Consider the following 16,755-nt stretch of genomic DNA (forward strand, 5'->3'; position numbering starts at 1 on the left):
GTGCTGGGCACTGGGCAGTTCTCCAAGCTCCCTGGACACTGGGGAAATCAGACAGTTCTCAAGGTTGGGGCCCTGGAAGTGCAGAATGAGTAATAACCCTTCAGTGGCCAAGGTTGTATTTCATCAGCTCTATGGTAACTGTCCCAATTCTCTGGAAAGCCTCTTGGATTCTCAGGCTTGGATTTGGGGGAGGGGAAAGTGATAGATTCCCGAAAGGTGAAGGCACTTCTTAGTGCATGGCACAGTAGCTCACACTGTCATCCCAGCTACTCCATCATCTGAGACCAGCCTTGGTGAAAGCACAAGACCCTATCTGAAAAACAAACAAAAGCAAAAGGACTGAGGGTGTGGCTCAAGTGGTGGGCAAGAGGCCCTGAGTTCAACTCCCCCAAAAAAGAAGTGCAAGACCAGCAACATAAACCTAGCATTTGCTAGAGGTTGATTTGGGGACACAGCCCCTAGGGAACTTGCTTCTGGGGTGAATATGTTTGACTTGAGAAGGCCACACTGAAGGAAATGACAAGTGTACCTGGAGTGGAGCAGGTCAATCATGGGGTGCTCCACCCTCAAGAGAACAGAAAGTACCATTAGTTACCTGGTCAAAGTACAATGAAAGAAAAGATAGGAACAGGATGGAGGAGGGGACCTTGTCCAAGACAAGTATCTCCCCAAAGGGCAGTGGAGAAATACCCTAGAAGCCTCAGGGCATGAGTGAACCTGGGAAAACATCCTAAAAATGTGACTAAGAGGCATGAGCCCCACTACTATTCCTTTGGATAGACTTCTGGGTGGACCTGGGCCAGCCCCTCCCACAGAGGTGCTGTTATGAGGGACAAAGGAAAACTGAGCAGACCTTAGTGGCTGTGAGTGGACCCTGGCTCAGCTGGTTGCCCAGCGCCCTCCCTGCCCCACCTGGGGCAGCTTCATGCAGGAGGCAGCTCACCTCCAGGGTCTGCTAGGAGGGACTCTGGAGTTTCCCTCCTCACCGCACCTTCCCTGGGCCCGGTATTCTGCCCTAGAGACTTGGTGCCTCAGAGCACACGTGCCCAGGAGAGGGAAGCAGGGTGCCCACTGTGGCTGCTGCAGGCACATGTTGCAAAGGAGGGTTTCTTTTGCAGCAGCTGTGCCTGCTGGGTGCTTCAGAGGGGACTTTTCTAGGGGCGAAGAAGGCGGCAGGAACATGACTCATTTTGGTGTCCTCCTTGGGGCCAGAGCCTGTGTGTGGTGCAATAATTACTGTGTGTGTGTGTGTGTGTGTGTGTGTGCATGTGTGCATATGAAATACCTTGCCTGCATTTCTGACCCTTCGCTTCTTCACAGCTTCCACAGGTGCCATCCCTTTCTCATCACCCTGGGAGGTTTTCCCAGAGCAGGGAGGATCCCTGAACACCCTTAGCCCTTGGCCTTGGACCCCCTCACTCATGATGCCTAGAGGTTGACTGAGCCCAGACCTCTCTGGTTCTGACTTTCCTTGCAGGCAGCTGCTCTTTGCCTTCTCTCTCTTGCCCAATAAATTATCTTTCCATCTTACGCTAGTCCCATGCAGACCTGCATGGGTGGGAAAATACGTAAACACTCAGAAAGCTCCAGGACAGGACGTGAAGAAGACCTAGAGCAGCAAACCTGAAGAGAATGACTACAAGTGGGCCGTGTGGAGACTTGCCTGCAAGCCAGGCACCATTCTCAGTCTGGCCTGCACTTTCTCCTGCTCCCCACACCCCAGTCAGACAGGTGCGATCATCAGGATGCAGAAAGGCACAGACATTTAGTCACTTTGCTCTAAAGACACAACAATGGAGCCACCAGCTTCGATGGTCTAGAGCAGGTGACAAGCAGAGTCTGGGGCCCTGTCTGTCTACAGAAATGTAGGAAAGTCTTTGTCAGGCAGGCCATTAAGACCCCTTGTGAGTGGCTGGGCATGGTGGCTTGCACCTATAATTCTAGCTGCTCAGGAGGCAGAGATCAGGAGGATCACAGTTCGAGGCCAGCCCAACCAAAATGAAAGTGAGCTCTATCTCAAAAATACCCAACACAAAAAAAAGAACTGGCAGAGTAGCTCAAGTGGAGCTTGAGCTCCTGCCTAGCAAATATGTGGCCCTGAGTTCAAACCCCAGTACTGCCCAGAAAAAAACAAAAACAAAAAAACCCTTGTGAGCCAAGTATGGTAGCATTCACCTACTCACCTGTAATCCTAGCTCCCAGGAAACTGAGGCAGGAGGATTGTGAGTTCAAGGCCTGGCTACATACTAAGACCCTGTCTCAAAACAAACACACACAACCCCCTTTTTGCTCAGCCAGCAGGTGAAGTTGTTGCTAGGATGGCTGGGCTTTTCTCCTCAGAGCCCTCTGTCCCTGGACAGCCCTTGGCCTTCCAGTAGGGCCCTCACTGAGGCTGATGTCACTGAGTGATTCACAAGTCTCTCATGGCTCGGAAACTTTCTAAAATTGCTCCATGAAATTCTCTGACTCATGGACCAGGTTGGAGGCATCTGTCCACCTCGTTGTGTTGATTTCTGTGAGTGTAGCTTAAGGAGTTGAAGGGTTCTTTTGCCAGACTTTGACAAACAAGGGTTTGGGGAGCAGTGCCTGGCTGCAAGTTTCCTGACCTGGGAAAAAAACATCCACATAAGTTACAGCTGCTCTTAAAACTCCATCCACTGTACACTCTCAGGTTCCCAGGCCTGCTCAGCCAAAAGTGGAAGAAAGCCTCCTTATTCTGATTTCTCTCTCTGGTCCCAGTCTTAGTGAGGCCACAGAGCAGAGCATGAGAACAGGACATGTCACAAACCCAGTGAGTGACCCTGTGACATCCCAGGGTGCACCTTAGCCTATCCACACAGGCTCCTCACAGACACGATTTATTCACTCATTGCTAGGGACTTTGCCCTCTGAAAGAGGAAATGGCAGGGAGTTATGGCAAACGTTTGTGAGTTTTAAAAGGGTTTTAAGTTGAGCCAAAAATCTATCAAATTTAAAATAACATTTTTATTTCGTTTCATCTTTAGGGTGGACATTGAGTGTGTCTAAATGCTCTGTCAAGCCAAAGTTTGACAGATGGGAAAGAAAGAATGTTGTTATGATGACTTATTCTGTTGTCTTAACAACCGATAAATATTTCCCTAAACCCCTGTCTTCATTTTCTTGATGATAAGCATTTTGTTTTTTAGTTTACTGATTTCAGCTCCAAAAAGTTTTCACTAAACCTATAGACCAGGCTAAATAATAGCCAGAGCTGCACATAAAAAAGTTTTAGATGGCACAAAGTTTTATTACTCAAGAAACTTTACTTTCTGCCATGCACTGGTTGCTCACACCTATAATCCTAGCTTTCAGAAGACAGAGATCAGGAGCATCAAGGTTCAAAACTAGTCTGGGCAGATAATTTTCGAGACCCTATCTCAAAAAAATCCATCACAAAAAAAAAAGGACTGGGAGAGAAAAGGTACAAAAATGGGACAATTACTGAATTTGATTAAAGTTAGCCTGAGTTCTGTAAAATATTTTTACAAGTAGTACTAATAAAGAAGATTCAAGCAACATTTGGGGAGAAAAATAAAAAAAAAAAAAAAAGGACTGACCAAATGGCTCAAAGTGTAGGCCATGAGTTCAAACTCCAGTACCACCAAAAAACCCCCAACTTACTTTCAATCTTTTTGTAGCATGATAAGCTGTAACCTGGATGACAGCCTACTAGCTATTGATAAAGAGGGTTAGGTGATCAAATCTTGACAAATACTGGAATTTGAACCTTGACTTTGACATTTGGATAACTACACAAGTAAGTTCATGTGTAGCTGTGCTCTTTCATTCCTTTGTTTATTCCTCTTGGTTCACTTCTGCTCAGTTTCCAGAAGCTTACATGATGTCCTACAATCAGTTGCACTCAACAGTACTTTTTTGTCCTCTCAGAAGGTGGGGTTGGTCTGGGCGCAGTGGCTCACACCTGTAATCCTACCTACACAGGAGGCAGAGATCAGGAAGATGGCAATTCAAGGCCAGTCCAGGCAAATAGTTTGAGAGACCCTATCTCAAAAATACTTGACACAAAAACAGGCTGAGGCCCTCTGTTCAAATCCCAACACTGTGTTGGGTGCCAGTGGCTCACACTGTAATTCTAGCTACTCAGGAGGCAGAGATCAGGAAGATTATGGTTCAAAGCCAGCCCAGGAAAATAGTTCTTGAGACCCTACTTGAAAAACCTATCACAAAAAAAGGGCTGATGGAGTGGCTCAAGGTGTAGGCCCTGAGTTCAAGCCTCAGTCTCAGTATCACAAAAAAAGGGGGGAGGGGGATAGCACAGCCATAAATGCCCTTGGTACCTAACCCATCACTAGCAGCCCAGGTTTGGAGGGGGGTTGTTTGGGGTTTTTTTGGGGGGGGCAGTACTGGAGTTTGAACTTGGCCTTGAGCTTGCTATGCAGGCGCTGTACACTTGTGCCACATCCCAGCCATATTCCAACTCCTCCTGGAGTCACCTCCTACTCAGGCTGACTCTACGCTGGATTGTCCCCTTTGAGACTTAACTGCAGTGGCTCAGAAGCTCACAGACACCAGGGCTATCATCTTTAGTTTCTCAGGGTGAGATGTCACCATTGTTCTTCCATCTGGCCTTCACTAACAAGCCCTGGAATGACCCTCTCCTGAAACCCTTGACTCTTTCTATCACTTCAGCAGAAAGCTCCCTTTCCAGTCCCTGGCTGTGCTCTGGTATAGATGAGGGTTGGGGGGGTGGGGTTGAGGATGTGAAAGCTGGATGGACTTGGGAGACTGCCTACTCTCTACCTTCTTTCCCGAAGAAGAATGAGGCTAGAGAAGTGAAGGATCCTTCCTGAGACCACACAGGAAGTAGCAGAACCAGCTTTCCTTTGGCCCAGCCTGTGTCCTTTTTAAACTCAGTGACACCAGACTTCACACAAAAGTACAGTCATGAAAACATGGTGGAACTGCATGGCAACACCGACTTCTTGGAGGCTTTACCAGGTGCTAGCCGGCCTGTGTTTACCTTAACTCCTGTTCTGAGTGAGTCACAGTAGGAGCAATGACCCACTTGGGATGTTATAAGGTACAGATCCAGTCATCCTTCCACTTCCTGGGGTGTTAGTCTAATTTAGGAAACTCGTCGACCTTTCTGTAGTGTCTAGAGGGAAGGTCTGTGCTAAATTCTTGCTGGCTCATAGTTGGAAGCCTGCTGAGCACAGGAACCCCAGGCATGACACAGACTTGGCAGCACCCAGAGCAGCGTCTTCTCCAGATGCTAGCCCACTAGTGTGTGCTGATGTTCCAAAATAATCCTTCAGCTCTTGGGTACCACCATGCAGTGCCCTGGACTCCTCTCACCTGTGAGAGCCTGGCCCAGCCACCTCCCTCCTCAACCCTCCCCCACTTTTGGACAATTGGTCACAGCTGTGGGAGCTGGCATTTCTTCCCTCCACCCCCACGTTAATGAGAGCCAGCTGCTAGGGCTCTCCCGTGGACGTGGACTTCCTTTGAAAACACTGCCTCTCCCCCAAAGCTGGCTGCTCAGTGAGGTTCTGCCATGTGCTTGCTGGAAGAGTCGTTCTTAGCCTCCCCAGAACCACAGCCCAGCTGTACCCACCCTCACCCTACCCCACCCCATGGAGGGCTTCTGGCCTTCACGAGGGGGAAGAAAATTCCATTAGTACTTGCCAAAGTGAGAAAAACGTAAGGTATGCTTGAAATAATCCCTTCTTTAGTGGGGGCAGAGCTGCCAGCATTATTATTTGCAGAATCTGACCTTTCCTTTCTGTGTTGCACAAGGCAGAATGTGTTTTTAGAATAGTGACACCGGCTAGAGCAAGCGGAATGAGACACTCCTCCAGCAGCTGCCCGCCTGTTGTTCTCTGGTTCAGCGTGCCCATTCGCCCTCCCTGCAGCTAATAAGGTGTTAACAATAACCAGGTGTGGGAGCCCTTGGCTCCAGCTGCACCAGCAGATCTGACTATTAAACAAACAAAAAAAACACACCCAGCAAGAACTCACTCATGCAGCACCTGCCTGCATAGCTGCTAAGTTAGCAGTTGAGTTGTCATCCTTTGTCCCATCAGAATTGAATCCAGGGGGTAGCGCAATGAGAGAGCACTTGCCTGGCCTTTGTGGGGCCCTGGGTAGAGCTCCAGCCCCGCAAAGTGAAATAAAATAAAAATTGGATGCAGTTGCCCTTCTGCTCAGTGCACAGATCCCCGTGCAGCGAGTGGGTGCCGTCTTCCTTTGTGTAACCGTTACTCACCCATCCTGTGCATCTAGCAACAGCCTTGGCTCGTGTTCTTCCTAACCTCGCTCCAGCCACCTTCTCTGCCACTTGGTTCCCAGTCACTGCCGCTGAACCACTGAGGCCTCCTTGCTGTCCCAGCCTCCCGGGGCCTCTCTGTCATTCCTGGCAGCATTGGGCTTCCACTAGAGATCACAAAGTGATACAGTTGAGAGAGGGGAGGCTTCTCTGTGGAGGAGACTGCAAGAAAGTGAAAGGGCAAGAAGAGTCTTTCTCCTCGATATGGGGAGATGTAGACAGATGCTTTTCCTGCTGCAGTGACCGAGGGGAGCACACGGGCCATCACCCTGAGTCTTAGAAAGCCTCTGCTCCGCTCAGTCCAAAGGCTCTTTTGTTCCCACCCTGCCCTACCCTAAACCCAGAGTTCACGTTAGCCCCCTAAGCCTCAGTGCCTTTTGCTATAGCATTCAAAACAGAGTAAACTTGGAGCCCAGAATGATGGCTCACACCTGTAATTCCAGCTACTCTGGAGGCTGAGGCAGGAGGATCATGAGTTCAAGGGCAACCTGGGCAACTAGCAAGACCCTATCTCAAAAAAAAAAGAAAAAGGTGAACCCTATCCCTAGGATTGCTTCCAAGGCTAAAGTTTCTGGGATTCTGTACTTTCCCTGGAGTCAGAAGTGCGACACAACTCTGAAATGTGAAAGGATTTTACTTTGGGGATTGCACCCATGGCCTCCATGCATGGCCTCCATGCATGGCCTCCATGCAGGCTAGGCAAGTGCTCTACCACCAAGCTATCCCCACCCCATAAAGGGAGTCTTAAACATGAACTCTGTGTTTTTATTCTTTAGAGACTAAGAGTTTCAAAGACTGGTGGAGCAGACCCATATCCATCCACTTCTCTCCAAGTTACATTTCGAAGCCTACAACAAATCCTTACAAAGGCTTTGTTCAGGGAGTTGTCACTTTCCAGTGAAACAGGAAACATCCAAATTCCAGCTCAGTCATTGCCCTCCTCCTGCCCCCACTGGACCTGCTTTTCTAGTCCGAACCAATGGCTCCTAGCCCTTTATGTTGCATCCATGATTGATGAGAAATGTATCTCTTTACATTCACACCCAGCACATGCACATGGGTAGTTATTTATAACTAGAAAGAAATGCACTCTTATTTTCTAATCATCTTATTGTTTTTTGTTTGTCCGTTCGTTTTTGGTTTTTTTGCAGTGCTGGGAATGGAGCCCAGAGCCTTTCCTGTGCTAGGCAGGTGCTCTTCCTCTTGAGCCAGTCCTGTTTTTGGGGTTGGTTATTTTCGAGATAGGGTCTCCTCGAACTATTTGCCCAGGGCTGGCTTCGAACTGCAATCCTCCTGATCTCTGCCTCCTGAGTAGCTACGATTATAGGCGTGAGCCACCAGCTCCTGACCTTAGTCCTGTTGCTTTTAGTGCTGATCACAATGCATGAAAACCATTGCAGGGCCCCATAATGGTCTGCAAACTGTACTGTGGAACCCTGCTCTAATGACCTCGCTTCAATCAGACTAGTTCTAAAATCAAAAACTTTTTGAACAAGGTAAATTCCAGACATGCAGTGATCTACATACAGAGTGAGGAAAGTAAGCCCAGGGAAAGCATTTCACTGAAAGACTGACATCCTGGACTCTGGGATAAAGCTGTGCCTTAGGAATAAGGTTCTCTGCTTGGAGAAGGTGGAGCGCTCCATCCTTTCAAAGGTGTCAAAGTCACTTTGCCCCAACTCTGGCTCCATGGTTGATAACACTTTGCTTAACCGAAGTCCTAACTTAATTATTCTGGTCACTCTTACTCAGCTGATAAAGTAAGTTTTACAGTGCTAAGAATGAAATCTTGGGGTAGCATTGTCCTCATTTGGGGGTGAGGATTGAAGAAAAGGACAAAGATCAGCGCAATACCTGGATGCTGTGGTGCCAAGAGGCATTTCCTGGCCCCTCTATTACTTGGAGAATGATTATTTCTGGTTTCTAAGTGAACCAGATGTAACAGTACCCTTGTTAGTTTGGGGGCCCCCAAATGGGAGTAGGATGGAAAAGAGGGCTAATATTTATGTGTAATTTTTTTGGCAAATAAGTATTTTTGTGTATGTGTTGGGTGCAGTGGCTCACACCTGCAATCCAAACTACTCAGGAGGTGGAGAGCAGGTGGGCCATTACTCAAGGCCAGCCTGGGCAAACAGTTGCCAAGACCCCATCTCAATCAGCAAGCCAGGTGTGGTGATGCATGTCTGTAAACCCAGCTACGAAGGAAGCCATAGGCAGGAGGGTCTCTGTCCAAGGCTGGCCCTGGGCAAAAACAAGACACCCTACCTGAAAAACAACTGAACCAAAAAAGGCATGGCTCAAGTGGTAGAGCACCTGCCTAGCAAGTATAGGGCTTTGTGTAAGTACCTAATACTACCAAAAAAAAAAGAAAGTAAAACTGGGTGCTGGTGGCTCACACCTGTAATCCTAGCTACTCAGGAGGCAGAGATCAGGAGGATCAAGGTTTGAGGCCAGTCCCAAGCAAATAGTTTGCAAGACTCTATCTCAAGAATACTCAACACAAAAAAGGGCTGGCAGAGTGGCTCAAGTGATAGAGGGCCTGCCTAGCAAGCATGAGGCCCTGAGTTCAAATCCCAGTACCGCCCCCAAAAACCCCAAAGGCTGGGGTTGTAGTTCAAGTGGCAGAGTGCTTACCTAACAAGCTAGAGGCCCGGGAGAGGGCTGGTTCGGGGCTGGCTCACTCTCTTTATAACAACAACCTTTGTGTTCCCAGACCTGACCCACTCCAAACATTCAACCCATGCATGTGGGTGGAGCCCCCAAGACCTCATCACCTTCCCCCGGCCCCACCTCCTCAGGGTTCCCCCCTACCTCAACACTGCCACCCAGAGGACCAAGCTGCCAGCCCCGAACCTTCAGGGACAAACCGTGCCCTCCTTTGGGATGGAGGCCCATTCTCACCTGTGCTGAGCCCGCCTCTTCTCCGTCTTGTTCCCCCGGCTGCAGCACCCTGTCCAAGTGCTGCCACGCAATGGTGGCACTCATCTACCCCTTCAGCTGGCAGCACACCTACATCCCTGTGCTGCCGCCCGCCATGATCGACATCGTGTGCTCGCCCACCCCCTTCCTCATCGGGCTGCTGTCCAGCTCGCTGCCAGTGCTCAGGGAGCTGCCACTGGAAGAGGTGAGCCCTATCCGTCGTCTCCCTCCCTTGGGGCAGAGAGCACAGGAATGGGGGTGGCTTGGTTTGTGACAGGTCCTGCAGGAGTCTGGCTCAGTTGACCCCTCAACAACTAACATCCTTGTTTTCCCTTTCAAATGAAATGTCCATTGTAAGCAGCAATGAGAAAGGCAGCCATGAAGTCCTAGCCAGAACACCTGCCCTGTCCTGCCCCTTCCCCCACCCCCACCCCTGCACCAAGGGAAGGCAGCACAGGAAGACGTGGGTAACCTACCGGAATGTGTGCGGGAACCAATGACAGAATGGGCAAGGGTGGTGTGCCTATAATGTATCCTTTGAAGTATCATTTATAAAAGACAACCACCAAGCTAGGTGTGGTGGTACACGCCTGTAGTTCCAGCACTCAGGAAGCTGAAGCAGGAAGAGCAAAAATTTGAGGCCAGCCTGGGCTACATATCCCTGTCTCAAAAAAAAAAAAAAAAAGAGAAAAGAAAAGAAAGAAAGAAAACCACTTGTGCCAGGGGGCTCCTCACTACTCAGGATGCAGAGATCAGGAGGATTGTGGTTCAAAGCCAGCCCAGGCAAATAGTTTGAGAGACCTTATCTTGAAAAATCCCATCACAAAAATGGGCTGGTGGAGTGGCTCAAAGTGTAGGCCCTCAGTTCAAGCCCCGGTACCACAAAAAACAAACAAACAAAAGACCATCAACAGTGCCTTGTTGTGGTCACACTCTGGGTTTTTAGATTAATATACAAGTGGGGAAAGTGCTACTTGTCATTTCTGGAGTTATTTCATCCCCTTCCTCTAAGTAGTTTCTGCCCCCATGTACTGGAAGCTCCAGCAATCAGAAGTTAAGTGGAAGGGGACTGAACAGTGCCACTCAGTCCTCAACTCAGCAGGTCTGTCCACCTGGCCCACATTCTCCCAGGGCTGGAGAGGCTGGTCCTCTAGGTGCCTAAAGACAACGGGTTTGCAGATGTCTTGTGATCCTTCCACACCTCAATTCAGCCCCAGAAGTTGGGGGTGGGGGATAGGAGAGACCTTCCTCAGCTTCTCTGCAGGTCTTGGGGTATATCAGAGCCCACATGTGGCTAGGGTGGCCATCCAGGCCCCTTAGCCAGCAGCCTAAGCTGGGGTCTGAGTGAGGGACCAGTCAGAGCCGGCACATAGGGTCTCCTTAAACATTGCACACTAGGCACCTTGCTTACACACCCCGGCCTGGCCCTAGGTCTCAGCCCACCCTGAGTGGGGAGGGGAAAATGTCTCCTTCTGAAAATCTTAGCGTCCCCAGGTGAGACGTGACAAGGTTCAGACTGGGGAGTGATGGAGTTGAGCAAGATGGGAACAAGTGTTTTTCCCCGCTCTAGTAACCCACATACTTTTAAACCACAAGTCAGAGAAGCTGCCGTGGCCAGTCTGAGAACAGGGCCCAAAGTCTAGCTGGGGCGCATGTGTGTCCAGGCCTGCGGTCAGTGTGGGAAGAACCCACTTCATCATCTGTATCTGTGGTGGCAACATCAAGAAACAACAACTGTCCCCCCACATCCCCACCCACCACAGCTGCCTCTGGATGCCAAGAGAGAGAAAGGCCAAAGTTCCATCTCTATCTGGGAAGCCCTAGTGACAATACTGTCCCTTTTCCTCCGTCCTGTAGGTCCTTGTGGTTGACCTCATCAATGATCGGTTCCTCAGACAGGTGAGTGTCCTCAGGGTTGGCCCTTCCCCAGGCCCAGATCAGAAAGCCAGCTTTGGATCACATGGGTCATCTGCTGTCGCTAGGGTCCCTGATGACCACCAGCTGCCCTACAGGGTGGGGACAGTGGAAGACATCTACCATCTATCTGCTGAGTGGGAAGCACTTTCACAATGAAAATGTGTGGTTTTAATATCCACAGTGAAGTAGTTATCGATTGGGAGCCCGTTTTACAAGTGGGAAACTGAGGCTCGAACAACTTGTAAAAAGTAGGATGGAGATTCAAACCTCAAGTCTCAGGCTCTCAGTCATGTTCCTTCCACTAACCTGGGAGCTGAGCTGGCCTGTCCGGCAGTGGAGCCAGTGTCTGGGGCTGGCCAGGATGCAACCACTGCCCAGGATCACCCAGAAGCACCTGCGCCATAGTCTACCTGCTTCTTCTGCTTGACAGATGGACGATGAGGATTCCATTCTGCCCCGGAAGCTTCAGGTGGCCCTGGAACACATTCTGGAGCAGAGGAATGACCTGGCCAGTGACCAGGATGGGGGGTCCCTGGACTGCACATACGGTAAGTGCAGCCCCTCCTCCACCGAGAGGGCCACGAGCAGCTGGACGATGGCCACTCATTCCCTTTGGTCTAAGACAGAAAGTGGGCAAGAGAGGCATGAGGAGAGAAAGTGGGGTCAGCATTTCATTTCAACAAGGGATTGTGGGAAAAATTTCTCATCACCCCCATTTTGGCCTAAAATGACTTTTACAGCCAGGCGCTGGTGGCTCATCCCTATAATCCTAGCTACCCAGGAGGCAGAGATCAAGAGGATTGTGGTTCAAAGCCAGCCTGGGCAAACAGTTCTTGAGACCCTATCTCCAAATTACCCAACACAAGAAAAACAGAGCTGGAAGAGTGGCTCAAGTGGTAGAGCAACTGCCTAGCAAATATGAGGCACTGAGTTCAAAGCCCATTACCACCAAAAAAAGAAATGAGTTTTACCTGGTGGGGGGGGGTGGTTAACCACCAGGGACCTGGCTGTGATCACACACCAGCTCTGGCCAGTTGTCTGTCCTCATTACCCCTGGCCTTTCCCTCCTTGCCCAGGCCCTGAGTCCAGTCCCTTGAACGAGGTGGTGTCTGAAGCCTTTGTTCGCTTCTTCGTGGAGATCGTGGGTCACTACTCCTTGTTCCTGACATCAGGGGAGCGTGAGGAGAGGACCCTACAGCGGGAGGCCTTCCGCAAAGCCGTGTCCTCCAAGAGCCTCCGCCGATTCCTGGAGGTCTTCATGGAGACCCAGACATTCCGCGGCTTCATCCAGGAGCGGGAGCTACGTCGGCAGGATGCCAAGGGTTGGGTGCCTTCCATGCTGGGGCAGGGAGCTGGGGATTCTCAGACTGCAGGTGGGGAAAGGCTTCCTTCCTACTCCTTTGTCCAACACAACAAAACTCAAGAGAGAACAGCTAGCCGGGCACTGGTGGCTCACACCTGTAATCCTAGCTACTCAGGAGGCAGAGATCAGGAGGATCATGGTTCAAAGCCAGCCTGGGGCAATGGTTCACAAGACCCTATCTAAAAATATCTAATACAAAAAGGGCTGGTGGAGTGGCTCAAGGTGTAGTCCCTGAGTTCAAGCCCTGGTATGGCAAAAAAAAAAAAAAAAAAAAAAAAGGTGAAACACCCTTTGCTCCTCTCTGCTGCCCTTCTCCCTTTCCTGGGTTCCTTTCCTCCTATTCCTCCTCCTCCCTTCTCCTACCATCACCCTGTCCCTGTGCCTGGGTTCCGTCATACTTCTAGGAATGGAGGAAGGCAGGAGTCAGAAACAAGGGAGAAGCCATTCCAGTCTGTTTTGTGCACTGTGTCAGCCCGCTCAGGAATCTGAAGTCTAGAATGCTGGGAAGGCTATCACAGGGGGAGTCAGCCTCTCCTCTGAGTGGCCGCATGGAGGGTCACCTGGCCTGGGAGGGCTCTGTGCTGGGAACTCAGACTGAGTGAAGCCTGTGTTCCCACAGCCCTTTGCACAGGGCAGCCATATTCCAGGTAGATCTGCTCAGGGGTCTTTGCAGGTTTGAAGGAAATCGATTAGAGAGTGATGGTGCACCTTATGGAAGAGTCCCTTTAATTAGAAGAGCTGCTGGGTACATTTGTTTCTGTGGGTTTGTTTTTTGTTTCTGGTGGAACTGGGATTTGAACTCAGGGCTTCATGCTTGTAAAGCAGGAGGCAGGTGCTCTACCACTTGAGCTACTACTCCAGTCCATTTTGCTCTTGTTATTTTGGAGATGGAGTCTCACAAACTGTTTGCCCAGCCTGGCCTCGAACCACAGTCTTTCCTATCTCAGCCTCCCGAGTAGTTAGGATTACAGGCCTGAACCACAGCATGCAGCTGGGTACATTTCAATGTGCTTACAGAGCTGGGCAAATAATCCCAGCTGCTCATGAGATGGAGGCAGGAGGACAGCAAATTTGAGGCTAGCCTGGCAGAGTTAAAACAAAACACAAACAAAAGGACTGAGGGCGTGGCTCGAGTGGTAGAGCACTTGCCTAGCAAGTGCCAGGCCCTGGGTTTAATGGCAGTTGGAGGAGTGCAGGGGTGTTTACAGGTCACTATTTGCTAAGACAGGTGACAGTGACATGGAAGAAACTCCCTGTCCATGGAAGATCCATCAGAAACAAAGCCAGAGTTACCAGGGTTAGAGTCCAGGGGGTCCACGAGATGGCAGGTCCAGCCTTCCACAGTTCACCCCGGCAGTGAGATTCCCAGGGAGCTATGCCACTTGATCAGGGTCCCCCTAACAGAAAGCACAAAGAAATGGGAGCATCTGGGAGCTCATCTGCCATCTGATTCATCTTTGAAACCGAGTACTAGGCATTGTGTAGACACTTGGAAGGAGTTTGTTGAGTAAAAGTAGGATTTTGTGTATGAGCTGGCCTCACAGTTTTCCAAAGACAGTTGTTGCACAAGTTGGGCAATTATAAGCATGATAAAAATTTTTATAAATCTCATGATTCAGACATATTTATAGGAATAGCTTCAGCTCAGCAGCAAGCTTTCTTTTCCCTCTGATGGTCAGGAAAGAGATTCATGTAGAAGTACAAACAAGAGGAACTGAAATGGCTGGGGTATCTCTTATCTCCAGGTCTGTTTGAGGTCCGAGCCCAAGAGTACCTGGAAACCCTCCCCAGCGGAGAACACAGCGGTGTCAATAAGTTCCTTAAGGGACTGGGTAAGAGCCGGGTCTCTCCCCTGTCACCAGCCTCTGTTCCAAACTCTCTTAGAGAATTGGCCAGTTGCTGCCCAAGAGCAGGGACCTAAATGCAGGGTCCTGCCTCCAGTGGGGGCTGGGATTCAAACCTCCAGTCCTAACCTGTCCCCAGTGTGGAAACAGAGGGAACAACCCCACCCCCTTGCCTTTTCTGGGCCCCAGGGCCATCTTGCTGTCTTTTGCTGTCACCTCCACTGCTAAGTCTTATGGGAACACAGCAGAAGATGCAGTACTGGAATAAGCAGGGATTCCAGCAGTGAGGCCTCAGCCCAGCCTCCAAAAGATTAGAGGGGGCAGGGCCCAGGAAGGGTGTGAAGGACCTTCCCTCCTACATGCCAAGCTGCTGGCACCTTAGGGACCCTAGCCACTCAGTTCTCCCTTTATTACTGTATCAGAAGCCACCCCTCCTGAACTCTCTAACGTTCTTTCTTTAATACCTCCCAAATGTGAGCAAGAGCCCTTATGGGGGCTGGGGGGAGGCAGGTGCCTGAGGACCCAGAGGGCCAACTCCAGACAAGGAGAAATCCCAGCTTCTCCAGAACAAGGAGTGAGGCTTCTGGGGTGGCACAGGGCCATGGATGTCCACACAGAATCTGGATGGAAGGGGGACCATTGAACTCGCCCTGCCTGTCTGTCTGTCTGACAAAATGTTCTCATTTTCTTTTACAGGCAGTAAAATGAAGTTTCTCCACAAGAAATAACCTCAGCTCAGCTGCCAGGGAAACCTTCCTCCTTGAGCTTCCACAGGCTTCAAACAGTTCCAGCAGCCTTTCTGCAAGGTTGGGCCCTGGGCTGTTCCAGGTGCTAGGAGAGTGACCAGGATGGGTGCCAGCCACCAGCCCGGCCTGCAACCTACCCAGAATTCCTGCTCCTCAGGATGGCCCAGAAAGGGAGCTGCCAACCTACAAACCATTGTCACTGTGTTTGGTTTTGGATTTGGGGTTTTTTAAATCTTGGATATTAAAAAGAAGAAAAGTGTTTGGATGTTCTTTTCATTTGCCAGGGCCAAGAAAAATCTCTCCTGCTCTGTTTCATGTCTTCTGGGCCGGTCTAGAGGCAGCTCTGGACTACATGGAGGGAGAAGATGGGAAGCAGTGGTGGTGACCAGAGAACAGGATCAAGGTTCTGCCCTGGTTAGGACTGGGGGAAGGACTGGCTATACCTACAGACAGTGCCCACAGGTTCAGGATCCACCCTTCCTTGGCTGACGTGGAGGCCAGAGTAGGAGTGGCAGAGGTGTGTGGCAGTCCCCAGCAGGACAGGTTCTTCTGGACTAGTCAGTGATGCCACCTGGTGGCAGACTCCAGGGACTTACTCCCCTCTTCCCAAATGGACTGTTCACTTTTTTCCCCATTAGAACCCTCCTCACCCTAGCAGCCCATGACATTAGAGGGACACACAGAAACAGGAACTTTGTAAACTTTGTTCATAAAATGTTCTTGGGGTCCTAAAATTTATGATGTTGCCTGGAGCCTACCTTGTGACACTTAGGCCACTAATGTGACCCCATTCCCATCTTATTCCAGGGAGCCAGATACAAATTAATGACGCAGCATGTGTGCAGGATTGGTGAGAAGGGCTTTTGTTGTTGACATTGATCAGAAGAGTGGGACAAAACAGTGGGGCGGCCTCGCTACACTTGTGCAACCCAAAGAGGTGCACTGTCCTTTGGACCACAGGAGGCAGGTATAGGAGGCTCCACAGTCTGGGAGGCATCTTATGAGGGGACAGTGGGGAGGTTGTAAGAGACTGTGTACAGCACAGGCAGGTTCTCAGAGCTGGCCTTAGGGCCACCACCCTGCACACACCAGAAACCCTGACAGAAACACAGAAAGGCTGACCTCTGAGCCTGGCAATGGCGCAGGGGGCCTGTGCTGCCTAATACACGTCCTCTGACTTTTTAGGGAGTTGGAAGAAGGGGTTCTTCTGAGGCAAAATAGGAACAAGAGGAAAATGAGGATGAGGTTGACCTCCAGTTGTACAGTAGAGTTTTTTGGTTTTTGTTTCTTTTTGACAGTACTGCGGTTTGAACTCAGGGCCTCCCACTTGTTAGGCAGGCACTCTACTGCTTGAGCCATACCTTCAGTCCTTTTTGCTTTAATATTTTTTCAAATAGGGTCTCAGTGTTTGCCCACAATATTCCTACTTACATTTCTCATGTAGCTGAGATTATAGATGTCTACTACCATGTCCAGGTTATAGGTTGAGATGGGCTCTTGCTAATTTTTTGCAGAGGTTGGCCTCAAGTGGCAATCCTTCTGATCTCTGCCTCTCAAATAGCTGGAATTACAGGTGTGAACCACCATGCCCAGCCTATATTAGGGATTTTTAACCAAGGTCCTGGACCATCCCCACCCCAGAATCATAGCCAAGATTTA

The 16,755-nt window shown here is 50.0% G+C and overlaps 1 protein-coding gene across 5 annotated transcripts in view; it reads left to right on the top strand.

Moving 5' to 3' along the window:
• The window catches only part of Dennd2a (DENN domain containing 2A), a 96,429-nt gene extending 81,074 nt beyond the window's left edge, over window positions 1–15,355 (top strand). For all 5 annotated transcript variants that reach the window (XM_074062032.1, XM_074062053.1, XM_074062058.1 and 2 more), the window contains 6 exons: window positions 9,254–9,431; window positions 11,084–11,125; window positions 11,574–11,691; window positions 12,220–12,465; window positions 14,252–14,338; window positions 15,047–15,355. In XM_074062032.1, the coding sequence (XP_073918133.1) occupies window positions 9,254–9,431; window positions 11,084–11,125; window positions 11,574–11,691; window positions 12,220–12,465; window positions 14,252–14,338; window positions 15,047–15,078 (703 nt within the window). In that variant the 3' untranslated portion in view covers window positions 15,079–15,355. The remainder of the gene's footprint in view (window positions 1–9,253; window positions 9,432–11,083; window positions 11,126–11,573; window positions 11,692–12,219; window positions 12,466–14,251; window positions 14,339–15,046) is intronic.
• The last annotated feature ends 1,400 nt before the right edge of the window (window positions 15,356–16,755 follow it).

The sequence above is a fragment of the Castor canadensis genome, chromosome 2 (genome assembly GCF_047511655.1).
Source record: "Castor canadensis chromosome 2, mCasCan1.hap1v2, whole genome shotgun sequence".
Lineage (NCBI taxonomy): Eukaryota > Metazoa > Chordata > Mammalia > Rodentia > Castoridae > Castor > Castor canadensis.